Below are 14,238 nucleotides of genomic sequence, written 5' to 3'. Positions count from 1 at the left end.
CTGTGCAGACGGTGCAGCAGGAGGGTGCCGCAACCGTCCCACCGAGACAGGCTTATGCTGAGCATTGTCCAGCATCTCCTCCTACTTCTCTGTTGGCCATACTGGCCCCCAGTTAACTTCCCACTGATTCTGCTCCCCAAAGGGCATCCGTTCTGGGTGGGACCCCGCAGCACAGGGGACGAGAGTGACCGAGAAGGAGCGGCAGAGAAGAAGCGCTGTAGACTGACCATAACCCCCATTCCCCTGTTCCCCTGCGCCGCTCGGGGGGAGGAGGTGGAAGAGGGTGGATGGGGAGGAAGGTGCTTTTGGTTTCTTTCCTTTGTTTGTCACTTCTCTAGCTTGTTAGAAATACACAACAAATCTTACTATCTCCCTATGCCGAGTCTGTTTTGCCCGTTACGGTAACTACTGCGTGATCGCCTTGTCCTTATCTCAACCTTTGAGCCCTTTTCACATATTTTCTCCCCATTCCTCTTTGAGGAAGGGGAGTGAGAGAGCGGCTGTGGTGGAGCTCGGCTGCCCACTCGAGCGGAACCAGGGCTTGATACTTCCACGCTTCTCCTTCTTGGGGCTGCCTCAGTGAACCACACGCTGCTGAAATCGGGCTCAAACTGGGGAGGAGCATGTTCACCGGGGCAGGAAGGGGGCTTCTCATCTGGCTTAACCTCTACTGGTTAGCACATGGGAAGAATCTGAGGTGTGCCCTCCTCTATTTGATGGGCATGCCCATAGGGAGCTCGTTGCACATACCGTTTTCTAAGGGATTCCGTTTGCACCCCTGCGGCAGGGGTGGGGTTCCAGCAGTTACCGGTCACTTGAGCGCTTTGGAGGGCCCTGGCAGAATGGTTGGCTCTTGGTTTATCGTTCTGACACCCCCCTGTGAAGCTGGACGGACTACAAATGGCCCTTTTCCCAGGTAAAGTAGGGCTTCTCGGCATCCTTGAAACTTCGGGAAAGTTTGCTTGGGGCGAGTGGGACCTTTGGATCCGTGCTGCCACGTGTGAGGTGAGAGCCCGTGGGTGGCATGGCGGCCTGGGATTTTTATCTTTTCTGCTGGAGCTTGGAGCCCTCAGCTGTCAAGACGGGCAACTATATCCTTTTGAGTCTGCCCCACCACAGAGACACAAGACACCGGGGCCACCAATGAGCACACCGTTGAAATACCGATATGCTTGAACTCCTTCCCCAGGCGTAACTGGGGCAAGATGTTTAGTCTCATTAAGTCACCCCCAGCAATTACTCCACAGCCAGCCATTCGCTGGAGGTTCCCAGTCACTTCAGGGCCCAAGTCTTCCACGATTTTATTGCCGCAAAGGAAAGACATGCAGATGAGGGGAAGAAGACAGACTGCTTGTCTGGGGAAGGCCAAGCAGATCTGGGAGCAAGCGAAGGGGGCAGAAGGTCCTGAAGGCTGGAGGTGTGACACATGCTGGGAGAGTCCAGGGGACACCCAGCCTTCCACACGCTTTTGGGTGGCCCCAGCACACAGGATGCCTGCCATCATCCCTGTGCACAGCAACAGCAGCACAGGAAGGCCAGTGCAGAGCACTTCTTCCGCGCCTTCCAGAGCCGGTAGCTCAGCCCTCGTAATCCAGGTACACTGCGTGGCAACCTCATTGCAGCTCGTATAATGAGGAGGGTCTCAGTTGCGAGCGAAGAGACAGAGGAACTGACGTCGTCCGTCATGCCTTGAATGGCTGTGAGAGAGAGGAGCGGAGGCAAGGTCAGAGCCTGTGTTTGCGGGGACCCCGGGAAGGGCCCCATCCCTGGAAGTATTCAAGCAAGGTTGGACGGGGCTTTCAGCACCCTGGTCTAGCGCGAGGCATCCCTGACCAGGCAGATGGGTTGGAGTTCGATGACGTTACAGCTCCCTTCCAACCCAAAGCATTCTGTGACTCTGGTTTTATGATTCTACCAGCTCCTGCTGTGGCCAGCGCCACCCAGCTCTTCCTGTGGCCAGGCAGGAGCAGGGGGCAATCCGCCGATACCCCGCTGCCCTCACTTACCTTCATAGATGATGGGGAGCTCCTCCTCACGCCAATCCCTCACTCGCTGTGCAATGAGCCCTAGGTAGTACACACAGCCTGTTACAAACTCTGCCCGCCAGCCCTTCCCAGCAGCACCCCTTCCCCATCTACCCCCCGCTGGCCCTGCTGTCCGGGCCACCTCCTCCTCCTTCCCTCGGGCACAGAGGGACCCCGGGGCTCGGGCTCACCGATGAACCTGACAGCCTCCAATCGCAAGGGCTCCTGCGGGCTCTGCAGGTACGGCAGGCTCTGGCGCAGGTGCTCATCCAGGCTGTTGTCCTCCAGCTGCACAAGAGAGAGCGCAAGGGCATGGGGCTGGTGCAGAGCCTTCCCCTTGGACAGCTGCCTGCCCCATGCCCTGGGGCGCTGTGGGCTTGTCCAGTCTGGGTCGGGGCCTTCAGAGCTGTCCTTACCAGGCACTCGCCGAGTCTCCATGTTTGCTTTCCCTCCAGCAGGTCCACGAGCTGTGTCCTCTTCAGGAATTTGGCAGCATCGAGAAGGGTTTCCTCTGCGGCCTGAAGAGCAGCAGAGACTTTGAAGTGGCACCCCTAGCTCTCAGGGGACCTGTGTCCCCAGCCCCTTGGCGAGGCTGCAGGGGCTGCACGCCTCTGCACGGCCCAGGGCGCTGTGTGGGGCAGGCTGACCACAGGGAGCAGGCGTCTGCTCCGTGGTGTAGTGCCCGAGGGAGCTGGGGCTGGATGCAGGGAGCAGGGATGGCAGCAGAGCCCACGGCTCCGTCCCTCCTGAGGGTGCTCAGTCCCACCCCGGGGTGTCAGCATCGCCCTCCCCAAATGCCCACGCTGGGCAGAGAAGCCAACCTCGGCCACTTGCTGGTTCTCGTCGTGCAAGTGGAAGAACAGCGGGATCACGCTCTGGCGCACGTGTTTCTTCAGCTGCTTTTTCTCCCTTTTTGCAAAACGGCAGCTCATCACAGCTCTGAAGAAGTGGATGGATTGCAGCTGCGTGGAGCTGGATTCCTGGTGGGAAGGAAGAAGCGAAGACCTCAGCACCAGCTGCTCCAGGCCCACCTGGGCAAGGGTGTGAAAATTCACAGGGCACAATGCTTCCTGACAGCACCCAACATCCATCAGGAAAGGCACCGGCCCTCAGAGACCCCCGCTGGGCCCTGTGCCCTCAGCCTTACACTGTCAAAGAACGCTGGCAGCCTCTCTGCCAGCTGCAGAGCGGTGGGGCTGGCCTTGCTGATGGTCATCTCCTTGAACATGTTTTTGAGCACAAACAGCGCATTTCCAGCCACGTCCCCTTCCAACTCTGGCAGTATCCCCATGATCTCTGGCAGCAGGAACTCCATTTTTTTCGCCTGTGGGGAGCAACAACACCGTGTTGGGCTGTGCTGGCAAACACTCTCAGGCTGTCAGAGCCCACAGTGCCCAGAAGCCACGGTCCTGCCCCAAAGGACTTGGGCAGGCGCATGGGGAGGCACAAGAGTTGGGAGCAGCTCCCACAGCACTCGGTGCCCAGCCAAGTCCAAGCAACGGTGTTAGCCAGCATCCCTGGCCCAGAGCCACACCACCAATGGGGTGTGTTCAGCCGGCTGAACCCTGCTTACCACATAGGGTCTTCTGCTGAGCGTTTTGAGGCCCTTGAGCACCAGCTGACGCATCGCCGTGCACTCACTCCTCAGGTATCTTGGGAAGAGCTGCATGACTCGAAGACACTCCATTTTGAGGTCCTCACAGGCCAGCATCTGAAAAACACGCCTCAGTCAAGGCTGGAATTGGCCAGCAGAGACCTCGCTCATGGGAAGCACGAGAAACCGCAGACGAGTGTCACTCTGGCAGTGTGTGCCAAGGGGATGAGCCCCAAGGGATGAAGCCCTGCCCCAGCTCCACCGGCCGGTCTCTCCCCACAGCTGTGGCCACCAGAGGGTGGAGTGGCAAGAGGCAGCTCAGGCCGGCACCGCTTGCCATCGGGCTCACCTCAACCAGGAAGGCCATGGCAGGGACCTTCCAGCGTGGCTCGTTGTTGTTGAGCCACGTTTCCAGATACAGCACAATCCGTCGGCGCTCTGTTCTTGAGACGGATTTCATCGCCCTGGCAGAGGGAAGAAGGCAGGGTGAGTCCTGAGCAGGAGTCCTGAGCAGAAGTCCTGAGCAGGACGGGTGAAGTGCTCCTGGCTCTGTTCCAGCAGCCACCAGCATTTCATGCTCCCGGAGGCCTGGTCTTTCCCCACCTCTCCTTGCAGGGAGGAAGCCAGCGCCCCACAGCAGCGTGCACCTCGGGTGCACCATGGGCTTCCTGCCCCTTCTGAGGAGACCTCATTTGTGCCCACGGGCAATTCACGTGCCCCGGGCTCTGCCGGTGTCCCTCAGTGCCCTCACCTGGCCAGCAGACCCACTGCCCAGTGGTGGCTCTCAGCGTGGAGTAGCATCTCCCAGATATTCCTCTTTCCCAATTCAAGCACCAACATATCATACCCAACACGGCAGAGCAGTGCTTTCAGAGTCAGCAGTGCGAACCTGCAGGCAGAGCACAGCCCAGGTCACACCCGGATCCCTGGCCCAGGCTCCAGGACCATGGGAAGGATGGGAGGAGGGGGACGAAGCACCTGCTGGGGCTGGTGGCAATGCCCTCCTCCTGCTGGCATTCCCTGAAGAAGGTCTCCACCTCTTCTGGTGTCTGCTGCGCGCTTGCGAAGATTTGGAAGAGCAACACCATCAGGGGTCGAGAGAAGCTCATCTCCTGCTCCATTGGGTAGTTGGCTGGCCGAAGGAGCTCCCACAGCACCCTGGTTGCCTGCAGAAAAGACCCAGAGATGGCACTCACTGCTGAGCCAGCCCCGTGGCACGGCCCCAGTGTGGGAGGCCGAGCCTCAGGTGCAGACGTGGGCCGCGGGAGATGCAGGCAGAGCACCCGGCCTGGCTCCCATCCGGAGCTGAGCCACAGGCAGCCTCCCTGGGGCGGTGGCAGTGTGCCCTGGCTGAGCCTCCTGCGGCCTGCCACCAGCCTGGGCTCTCCGTCCCAGCCCCTGCAGCCTGCTGGGCTGTGCCTTGGCCCTGGCCTGTCCCCTAAAATGCCCTAAGCCAGGTTTGCAGCCCACCGCCTGAGGCAGGGAGATGTAGTGACAGGGGAGGAGGGATAGCTGCCCCGAGATGCAGCCCCTGGGGGGAGAGAGGGCTTGTTCAGAAACTCACGGCCAGGGCGAAGACATCCGTGTTGTCCCCGTCAGAGGTGGACGTCCTGTGAAAGGGCCAGTCCTTCAGCACGCGGCACAGCTCTGTCATCACCTTCTTTTTAGTCCGGGATGAGACAACCATCACCCTCCACATGGTCACGGCAGCTCTGCAGGGCCAGAGAGCTGGGTCAGGGGGGCCTTGGCCACAGCACCAAGACCTGGGCACCCGTGGAGGGGCCCAGGCTGGCTGCCAGTCCTACCTCTGCCCCCTGCCCCTCACAGGCAGCCCCTGGCGGGCCCTGTGGGGCAGGGAGGGATTGTGGTGGCAGGCTCTGGGGCTGACGTGCCAGGGCTGGGAAATGGGGCGATGCAGGGCTCGGCCCCTGCAGAGCACCCTGAAAACTGCCATCTGCCTGGCAGCTGGCGCTGGATGGGCTCGAAAGGCTGACGGGCCCCGAGCCATCAGGGCAGGCGGGCCCCATACCTGTCGCACGCTGGGGAGCAGCGCAGCAGAGTCACCACCACGTCGTGGGGGTGCTCCTCGGCCAGTTCCAGAAGGCTCTTGTCCAGGCGGTGCTGGGCAGACTGTTCTGTGTTGGACACGAGCCACTGGTAGATGCTCCTCAAGATGCCCGGTGCCTGAAGGAGAAAGGGCTGAGAGTGGGGCTGCTGCCAGAGCAATCCCTTTCCTGGGGTCCACTGACAAGCGCTTCTCTTCCCACCACTCAGGGCTGGCCAAAAAGGATGTCACATGCCCAGCAGACAGAGCTTCAAGGGGGGCACACGATCCCCCAAGGGCTTGAGACCCACTGACTGGATACTTACATGATGTGGAGGGATGACACTGTGTAGTACACGCTTATCCAGCTCGACTGCAATGGCCTCCTGCTGCTGATGTTGCTGCTGCTCCTGTTCTGTCTGGTCCCAGCCTGGATTTGGTGAAGACCAAGCACAGACAGAGCTGAGGGTCCGTGGGAGAGGCTGGAGGACACAGCCAAGACCATGCTGCCCAGGCAGGGTGATCCCCGAGCCAGGAACTAGCTGGGCACTGAGCCCAACCTCTCTTGTGCATGCATGGGAGCCAGGTGTTCCCCAGCAGACGCGGCATGGTAAGGGCGGAGAGCCCTGCACCCCACAAGGTGCTTGCTGCCATGGCGCAGGAGAGGTCTGTAGCCACAGGATGGCTGCCCACGGCCTGCCTCTCCCTGCTCATCCCATGGGTTTGGACGGTTCCCCTCGCCCCGTGCCACATGGGACAGAAGCTCCTGTGAGGACGGCAAGGGGCAGAGGCAGCTCGCAGCTGCCAGCCCTTCAGCCCAGCTCAGCCTCTCACCTGCCTGCAGCACCTGCACCTCGGTCAGCTCATTGGGCTGCTGCGCTGGAGAGGCATTAACCTTGGCCTCCTCCTCCTCTGTCCAGGCCAGCTTGGGCATGCTGGGGTCTCTCCCCGCCATGCTGCTGAGGTCTGGCCTCAAGGGCTCCCACCACAGGGATGGGAAACGCTTCCAGGAAGCACCAAAGACACGGGCAGCAGGAATGGGGTGGCTCTGCAGGGACTCCTTGCAGCTCCACTCCTTCCCGACCTGTCCCGCCTCGTCCTCCAGGAAAAGTGGGGAAACCAGGCTGCCAGCAGCATTTCTATCCCGGAGGTCACAAAGGGCCCCGTGCCCCGTTGCCTGGACACAGCCCGCATCATGGCAGCTCACAAAGGGCCCCGTGACCCGCTGCCACCTGCCTCGCCCCTCAGCCCCCTCCTGCCACCCCATCCCCTCATGGCTTCCCAGTGCCCCAGCTCTCTGAAGCACCCATCAGCAGCCCCTTGTCACAGGACCACCAAGCGCTGGCTGGGAAGGGACCTGCGGGGCTGGGTCACCAAACCTGTGGTGACAACTTGTGGAGCTACCAAGGCAGGTGGGCCCCAGACCTGCCGCATGCTGGGGAGCAGCGCAGCAGCGTCACCACCACGCCGAGACTCCTGTGCAGACGGTGCAGCAGGAGGGTGCCGCAACCGTCCCACCGAGACAGGCTTATGCTGAGCATTGTCCAGCATCTCCTCCTACTTCTCTGTTGGCCATACTGGCCCCCAGTTAACTTCCCACTGATTCTGCTCCCCAAAGGGCATCCGTTCTGGGTGGGACCCCGCAGCACAGGGGACGAGAGTGACCGAGAAGGAGCGGCAGAGAAGAAGCGCTGTAGACTGACCATAACCCCCATTCCCCTGTTCCCCTGCGCCGCTCGGGGGGAGGAGGTGGAAGAGGGTGGATGGGGAGGAAGGTGCTTTTGGTTTCTTTCCTTTGTTTGTCACTTCTCTAGCTTGTTAGAAATACACAACAAATCTTACTATCTCCCTATGCCGAGTCTGTTTTGCCCGTTACGGTAACTACTGCGTGATCGCCTTGTCCTTATCTCAACCTTTGAGCCCTTTTCACATCTTTTCTCCCCATTCCTCTTTGAGGAAGGGGAGTGAGAGAGCGGCTGTGGTGGAGCTCGGCTGCCCACTTGAGCGGAGCCACGACATTGACTTGCCTGAAACTTTACAATACCTTATACTGACGTATAGAGGTACACAGGAGAGCCATAGACAATGCACTTTCCCCAGTTCAGTAAATCCATATGCTCCCTGCATCAGCATATCCCAGTATTTACCCATAGTTTGAGGTTTATTGACATATGGGATTGTGAACTGTCACATTTACAAGTCCATTCAACAAGAGCTTTCAAATAAAAAAAAGACTAATTATGGCAGCAGCGTTCAGATTTAATTTTATTGCCTTTCTTACACCGTATCAAAGCCAAAGCAATACAAAGAAAGTGAAGAAAAAGAAGTAAAAACCAATGGGGCTTCAGCTGCCTAAACTGCACGTGTAGTGCCATTTCAGATGACCTGCCATAACCTGCTTGGTTTTCAGTTGCTATATTCTAGTGGTGTGCTCTCTCATGTCTCTGCTGTACTAGACACTTCAGTTTAGGCAGCTGAGTTTCACCCAGAGGTTACAGAGACACAAACAAAATTACAATAATAAAGATTTCATACCTTAATAGCTAACACAAAACAAGTTTGCCCTATTAACAGTTTCTTTCACAGATACAGTATCAACTCATAGACGGCACCGAAGGTACAAAGAGAAAATAGTCTGCAGTAAACTGAGGAGCAGTGAAACAGGAGACTGCAGGCTGACGTGTCAAATCAATTACAGCCATTTATTTTCATTACAAATGGCAGTCTTCATGGCTCTAGAGTAATCTGACTTATGAGTAAACTAGAAGAGCAATTGCCACGCTCAGTAAGGAAGAGCTGCTGCAGAGGTTCACTGAAATCGTATGTTGGACAAACTATCTTCCCTGTTCTACTTCTGTCAAAGAACTTACTACTATTTTCAGGTACTACTTCATGTAATTTCTGTACATTGACTTAAGAAGTTAAGATTTTTCTCTGTGCAAGTACAGATACTAGATCAAAGTCCCAAATCCAAATACCACAGACTTTTGTGTATTTGTATGCATTTGGAATTCAAATTACAGCTTTGCCCTCCAGAAGAAAGGCTGAAGTTCTCATTGAGTTTTTTGTGGATTCTGATGCTGAAATCTGAATACTATGATTGGAGATTTCATAGTATATTAACTTTGATATATTCTGCGTAATTTCTTGATCTCAAATTACAAATAAATACATACATCAAATTTATTAACACCAGGTTTTCTGTTATAATTTTAAACAGTGTTGCTTTATATTTTCCTGTCACCAACTACTACTACTACTTGGGTGCAGTCTAATCCCACTGCACCTTATGCATATCAGATGACTAATATTTGTGGATCAGCTTTTCATCAGTAATATATATATTTTTTTGTCTTTATCACAGGAGTGCTCAAGAGTGAGAGAAAAGCTCTTAACTAAACTCTCATTGCTCAATATAGTCCTGAGCACTGTTTCAGAATCCTTTTCAGAGACAAGTTCATCAAGGCTCCTATTCAAAGCACACTGAACTCCTCGTGAGTTTTCTTGTTAAGTTCAGAGGCTTTTGGCTTGCTCCATGAGAAAAAGAAAGCCTCCATTGGAAAGTATATCTAAGCAACTCTTCCAACTTTGGGGATAAAATTAATCTCCTACATACATAGGTCAGCCACAGCAATTTGCTGGGCATAACAAAAGAAAATCATAACTCATTTCCTGTGTGTTTTTAAGACAAAGATGTCTGTACCAAAATAATCTAAAGTGACTTTACTACAGACCAGATCATCACTTATTATCAAAAAGGGATTGACTTAAATCCCAATCAGAAAATCAGCTGAAGCTTTTCAAAAGTCAGTTATTATATGAAAGTAGTTAAGTGTATTAGGTGGTAGCAAGGTTTCTAACATACCTTTAATAGTTCATCCTAACTTTCTTCCCTTGCAGCAAGTCAGCTGATCTTTCTGGGGCTGATGTGCAACAGAGCCATTGAGCAGATCCTTCTTGTGGAATACATATGCTTCAAATGCAGAAAATATATTTTTAATAATTATATACTGTAACTGAAGTAGTGTAATGAATATACTGGACAGAGAATTAAGATAGAAGATATAACGTGCATTTTTTTTTTTGAATCTGTTTCTATTCTGAAGATGAGAAAATCTGTTCATCTGTCTGTTGATTAGCATGCAACTGGGGCAGTAAATCAGTACTTCGCATTCCATTCAGTTCTTGTGCACTCTTTGGTTTGTCATTCACACAGATATGGAAGAAGCAGATTCATTGTTTGTCATCTATGAGAATAAACAAGAAAAATAATTACGTGTTAATATTACTTGACTGCAAAGCTCCCAATATCGTCCTTATCAGATATCTTTAAATTGCCCAGAAAGGTATTCTGCAAAAGACACCTGGAAGAAATGTAAATGATAACTGGAGTCAGGGTGAAATGTGCATGGAGAAGCTTGGCTTCTTCATTGGTGGGCCTCGCCTCCTGCAAGCTCTTGTGATGAGAGCAAGTCCATGGACCTGCTGATTTGGTGTCAATGACATCCACCACTGATTAAGGAGACATTGGGGAGGCAAGGACAATAGACATTGGGGAGGCAAGGACAATCCCCCAATAAGGAAGCGGCAGACAGACAGAGAAACAGATATAAGGACTATAAATCTCAGAACAGAACATTGGAATTCATGATAAAGATACAACAAACAGAAGAATCAGCAAAAGCCAGCTCTTGCAATTAAGAAACGTGCCAACTCAGCAGAATCCTGACCAATGGTGAAAAGTACACTGTGAGGAAGACTCAGGGTCTTCCTCCCAAAGACCACTGCCCACGTCCCAAAGACCCCTGCCTGCAATTCTTGGGAGGCTATACACAGGCGCAAGTTGCCAAAAAGCTAATTAGCATGAGAAATGAGGGAAGGTGGGGATAGGTGATGAATATGTATAGGCGCTTGTAGAATATTAATAGATTGTATACATTCAAGACTGCTCTCCGCTTTGGGTATGCACGATAGGTGGAGAGATCCCCCGTGCATCCAGCGCTGCAATAAAGAATATACCACTTAAGGAAATTTCGGCCTTCATCTTTGAATCACCATAACCACGGAAATACTATGGAATACTATGGGAGTAGTCCATATATGAGAGCTCAGAAATTTCCTTGCCAGAGCCGCAGAGGTTCAAGGCACAGTACGGATGTATACTCTGGCAAGGACCTTGCTTCACAAATTTTATATACTAAATCTAAACATACACAGAAAAAGAATAGCAATAGCAGTGGGAATATGACTACAGTGAACAGTTGCAGAAAACATGTAATCTGAAGTATCAACATTATACAAAAAGTATATCACCTCATTTGTTTTTCTTCTGTATTCTTTTGTTAGTTCTGAGGGAATTACTTTTACTCCCAGAATACTGGACATAGGAAGGAGTACTCGAATGAGGTAATAGTGCCAGCATGCAAGGCAGTTGGGGAAAACACCTTGAAGAAGACTGAAGCTGGTTGGAGACTGATCTAGCATTCATTGCATGTTGATAATAGTAACTATTTAAACCTCTATTGGATTCACCATATGGATGAAAGGAATAGGTTTCAGGAAGGGAAGGGCTGTAAAATTATTAAGTTTTAGGAGGGGGCGGGGGGTGAAAATTATACAAAATCAGGGAAATACCAGTACAGTGCTTTCAAGCATTCACTGGATAGCTTGCTTGAGTGAGACCTGTTACCAGATATTTCAATGAGAAAGAGCCTTCAAAGGAAGGAGAAGTACGATGCTGCTGTATACAAAGCACAACTAGTTGGAGACATCATTAGGCACTTCACCATTCAGAGGTGCCAAAAGCTATAGGTCCTATTTACCCAGAGATACTTAAACAGATGCCCCCACCTTCCTATTACCATCTTAGTAAAGTCATCTGTGCAGGCTGCTCGTATTTGTTCAGCAGTCAGAGGGCTGTTCATTGCGAAGGTCTTCTTCAGTCCTCTTTCATTCCTCACACTAGTTACCGCATCTCTCAAAGCAAAGAACACAGAGCATCCCAAGAACAGTCCTGCCTCGCCTATCCCCTGAAAAAAAAAAAAGAGCAAATGAGAGGAATACATGGCGTATCTATAGCAGCTAAAAAGCTTAGAAGTCAGTGACTCAAAAACTGTTTCGTTCTTTAGTTTTTCTTAGATTTAGTGGAAGCAGGCTTCAATCACACCAAGTCTGCTGCTGTTTGATGCTTCCCGAGATCTAAAGAAGTTGCTTTCAAATACTGGCTATTGATTTCAGAATCTTTTTGGCTCCTTGATATGCTGAAATTTAGGATAACTGACAGATAAAATTAAAACAATCTGAACCCAAGTACAGGTACAACTAAAAAACACTCTGAACTCATGCTAATTCCCTGCAGACAAACAACACTGACCTCAGTGGGCTTGACATCCTCTCATCGTTATAGACATGAGATTTGCATTTCTACGTTATCTCAAAAGCAGGTCAAATCCACCCTTTCAGAGTCCTCTCTCTGCTAAGGCATTGATTATTTTAATCTGAATTATATTGGAATATTACAATGGAATCTATCTCCTTGCTAAAATCTGAGAACCAAATGTCTTCCCCGACCATGCTGCGTGCATGAAGAAGAATCACAATTTCTTGCAGTGAATTCTACAGATAATCATAGGAGATATGTTCACAGGAAAGGATAAAAGCTGTTTGAAGATGGATATTAGTGTCAGCTCTCTAGAATCAAATATGTAACTAATTAACCTAGACAAGTTTTAAAAAAATCTCATTATGTATTAAAGACACCTTTAAATAATTTTAAAGAACCTATTTGTTGTTTAACTTTCACCTTAAAATATGCTTTTCCTTCATGTCATGCTGTTTTATTTTAATGAATTCTAAAAACATACCTAATACCTAAAATACCTGAATTTTTGCAGAATTAGCTTCACCTTGAATTTATCATTAGTACTCACATGCAACTGACCAGAATATTTGCTGCTGTATATTAAAGCAATGATTATACCAGCTGAATGCCTGAGCCAATCTCATACATAAATACATATACACTCCTATTTCTTATTGCTTACCACATGTAAGATGCACAGTCTCATTGTCATGTTTTCCCTATCAACTCGTTAGTCATTTTTATTCTATTCTATTATCCCTTCAGTTTATCACCACATTTTTAAAAGTATGGTTTTAAATTGATCTTGCAGCTTCTGTGTATGCCCTGTTAATGAAATACTAAAATTACTACTTGCAAGCCATAAAAGATACGCAGCATTATGTCTTTTCACACCAGCTTCCTTGAAGCCAAAAAATAATACAATTGCATGGGGATCTGTTTGAAATGCTAAAAAAGAACCGAAAGTGTATATACGTTTTATAGCTGAGTAATTTTTCTGATTGTCCTGGGATCTAAGAATCAAGCTTTGTGATGATTTGCTTACCTTGGATGCATAGATGGCATAAGGATTTTGGGAAGATGACAGCAGGGAAACTCTAAACCGTTCCGGAATATCACAAACAGCAGGGATCTTATACTGATCTGGACCCCGAGTACAGAGTACTCCTTCTGGAGAGTACTTCAATTCTTCCATTGTATAAAGTCCAATTCCTTGAACAAAGGCACCTTCAATCTTTCAATAAGAAAAGATACAGTATTTACGTACTCATGTTTGATAAAAATACATAAAACTTTGTTAAAAAAAGATTTGTATCGCTAGCTCTTAGGAGAAATTTCTTTCTTTCTTGCCTATGGGGATTCTTCAACATTTTGTGGCTAACATAATGGGAAAAGCTTTTACGCGCTTCTTTCCTACCAGAGAGACTAGTGCATCCATGTTGAACTGATGAAGTCTGTGGCCCAGCCTGCAATGAAAAAAGGTGTCTCCCTTGTGATATATAGAGTAATAATTTGTGTCAAGAAGATGGCTGATATTAATAAAGAAGGGGGAGATGTGGGAGTGTGGCCATGGGGGTCGGCAAGACCCATAGTTGGTGATAACATCAGACTCTTAATGATGAGGCCATCAGGAATGTAAGGAGTTTAGAGGGAGGTTGCTTGTTCTCATGCCAGTAAGGCATGGGAGTTGCTGGGGGGGGTTGCTTGTTGAAACTGTTAAAATTTGTTGTTTAATGTTATATGATAATCATATTATTAGCATGGTTTCCCGCATTTCGTTAACCCTTGAAAAGACGGCCTCGCATGGGTTGGTGTCGATCACATTTTGTTGCTTTCGGGAACCTTGTGGATAGCATAGCATGTTAGAAGAGGGAAGCAGTCAAAGCCACCCCTGTGATCTGAACGAGATCCAGGAACAACAGGTTGCTAGTGGTGATGGGGGGGAACTGTGAGTCTTCATCCCCATGACCGCAACGACCACCACCAAGAGACACTGTGCAGGTGCCAAAAGGAGGAGTTTGTGAAAATACTAATTATAATACAAAGCGGGGATAGGTCATACATGTGTATATGCATACTCGGGTTTCTTATGAATATGTAAAAGCAATGTTCTATATAGTTCGACGGTTGGGTGTGCATGTTGGCAGAGCATAGACTCCTCGCGCACCCAGTGCTGTTTACTTGCCTTTTATAAATATTACTAAATTCAGACTGA

The 14,238-nt window shown here is 50.4% G+C and overlaps 2 protein-coding genes across 7 annotated transcripts in view; both read right to left on the bottom strand.

Annotated features, from left to right (window-relative positions):
• Positions 1 to 578: 578 nt before the first annotated feature.
• On the bottom strand, positions 579 to 6,250 carry LOC137858634 (maestro heat-like repeat-containing protein family member 7). The gene is made up of 13 exons (XM_068686653.1): positions 5,989 to 6,250; positions 5,648 to 5,802; positions 5,183 to 5,330; positions 4,597 to 4,784; positions 4,370 to 4,507; positions 3,968 to 4,082; positions 3,598 to 3,735; positions 3,172 to 3,348; positions 2,846 to 3,004; positions 2,441 to 2,542; positions 2,216 to 2,312; positions 2,007 to 2,066; positions 579 to 1,697 (listed from the first exon to the last, which is right to left on the bottom strand). Exons 3-13 carry the CDS (start codon positions 5,315 to 5,317, stop codon positions 1,501 to 1,503), a joined length of 1,506 nt encoding a protein of 501 aa, XP_068542754.1. The 5' UTR covers positions 5,318 to 5,330; positions 5,648 to 5,802; positions 5,989 to 6,250; the 3' UTR covers positions 579 to 1,500.
• A 1,664-nt stretch (positions 6,251 to 7,914) lies between these two features.
• The window catches only part of AOX1 (aldehyde oxidase 1), a 44,265-nt gene continuing 37,941 nt past the window's right edge, over positions 7,915 to 14,238 (bottom strand). For 5 of the 6 annotated variants that reach the window (XM_068686646.1, XM_068686649.1, XM_068686647.1 and 2 more), the window contains 3 exons: positions 13,069 to 13,257; positions 11,524 to 11,691; positions 7,915 to 9,909 (listed from right to left, as the gene is read on the bottom strand). In XM_068686646.1, coding sequence (XP_068542747.1) covers positions 9,871 to 9,909; positions 11,524 to 11,691; positions 13,069 to 13,257 — 396 coding nt within the window. In that variant the 3' untranslated portion in view covers positions 7,915 to 9,870. Of the gene's footprint in view, positions 9,910 to 11,512; positions 11,692 to 13,068; positions 13,258 to 14,238 lie in introns of all 6 variants that reach the window. The other variant, XM_068686648.1, reaches the window with a different exon arrangement.

This window comes from Anas acuta, chromosome 6 (genome assembly GCF_963932015.1).
Source record: "Anas acuta chromosome 6, bAnaAcu1.1, whole genome shotgun sequence".
Classification (NCBI taxonomy): Eukaryota; Metazoa; Chordata; class Aves; order Anseriformes; family Anatidae; genus Anas; species Anas acuta.
Note: the sequence above shows the minus strand (reverse complement) of the source record. Positions and strands in the feature narration are given on the sequence as shown.

Coding starts and splice junctions, on each gene's coding strand:
- LOC137858634 (XM_068686653.1), bottom strand. CDS start 5,317: ATGTGGAGGGTGATGGTTGTCTCATCCCGGACTAAAAAGAAGGTGATG. Junction 3,736..3,967: donor CCATGGCCTTCCTGGTTGAG/GTGAGCCCGATG, acceptor CGTGTTTTTCAG/ATGCTGGCCTGTGAGGACCT. Junction 1,698..2,006: donor GCTCCCCATCATCTATGAAG/GTAAGTGAGGGC, acceptor TCTCTCTCACAG/CCATTCAAGGCATGACGGAC.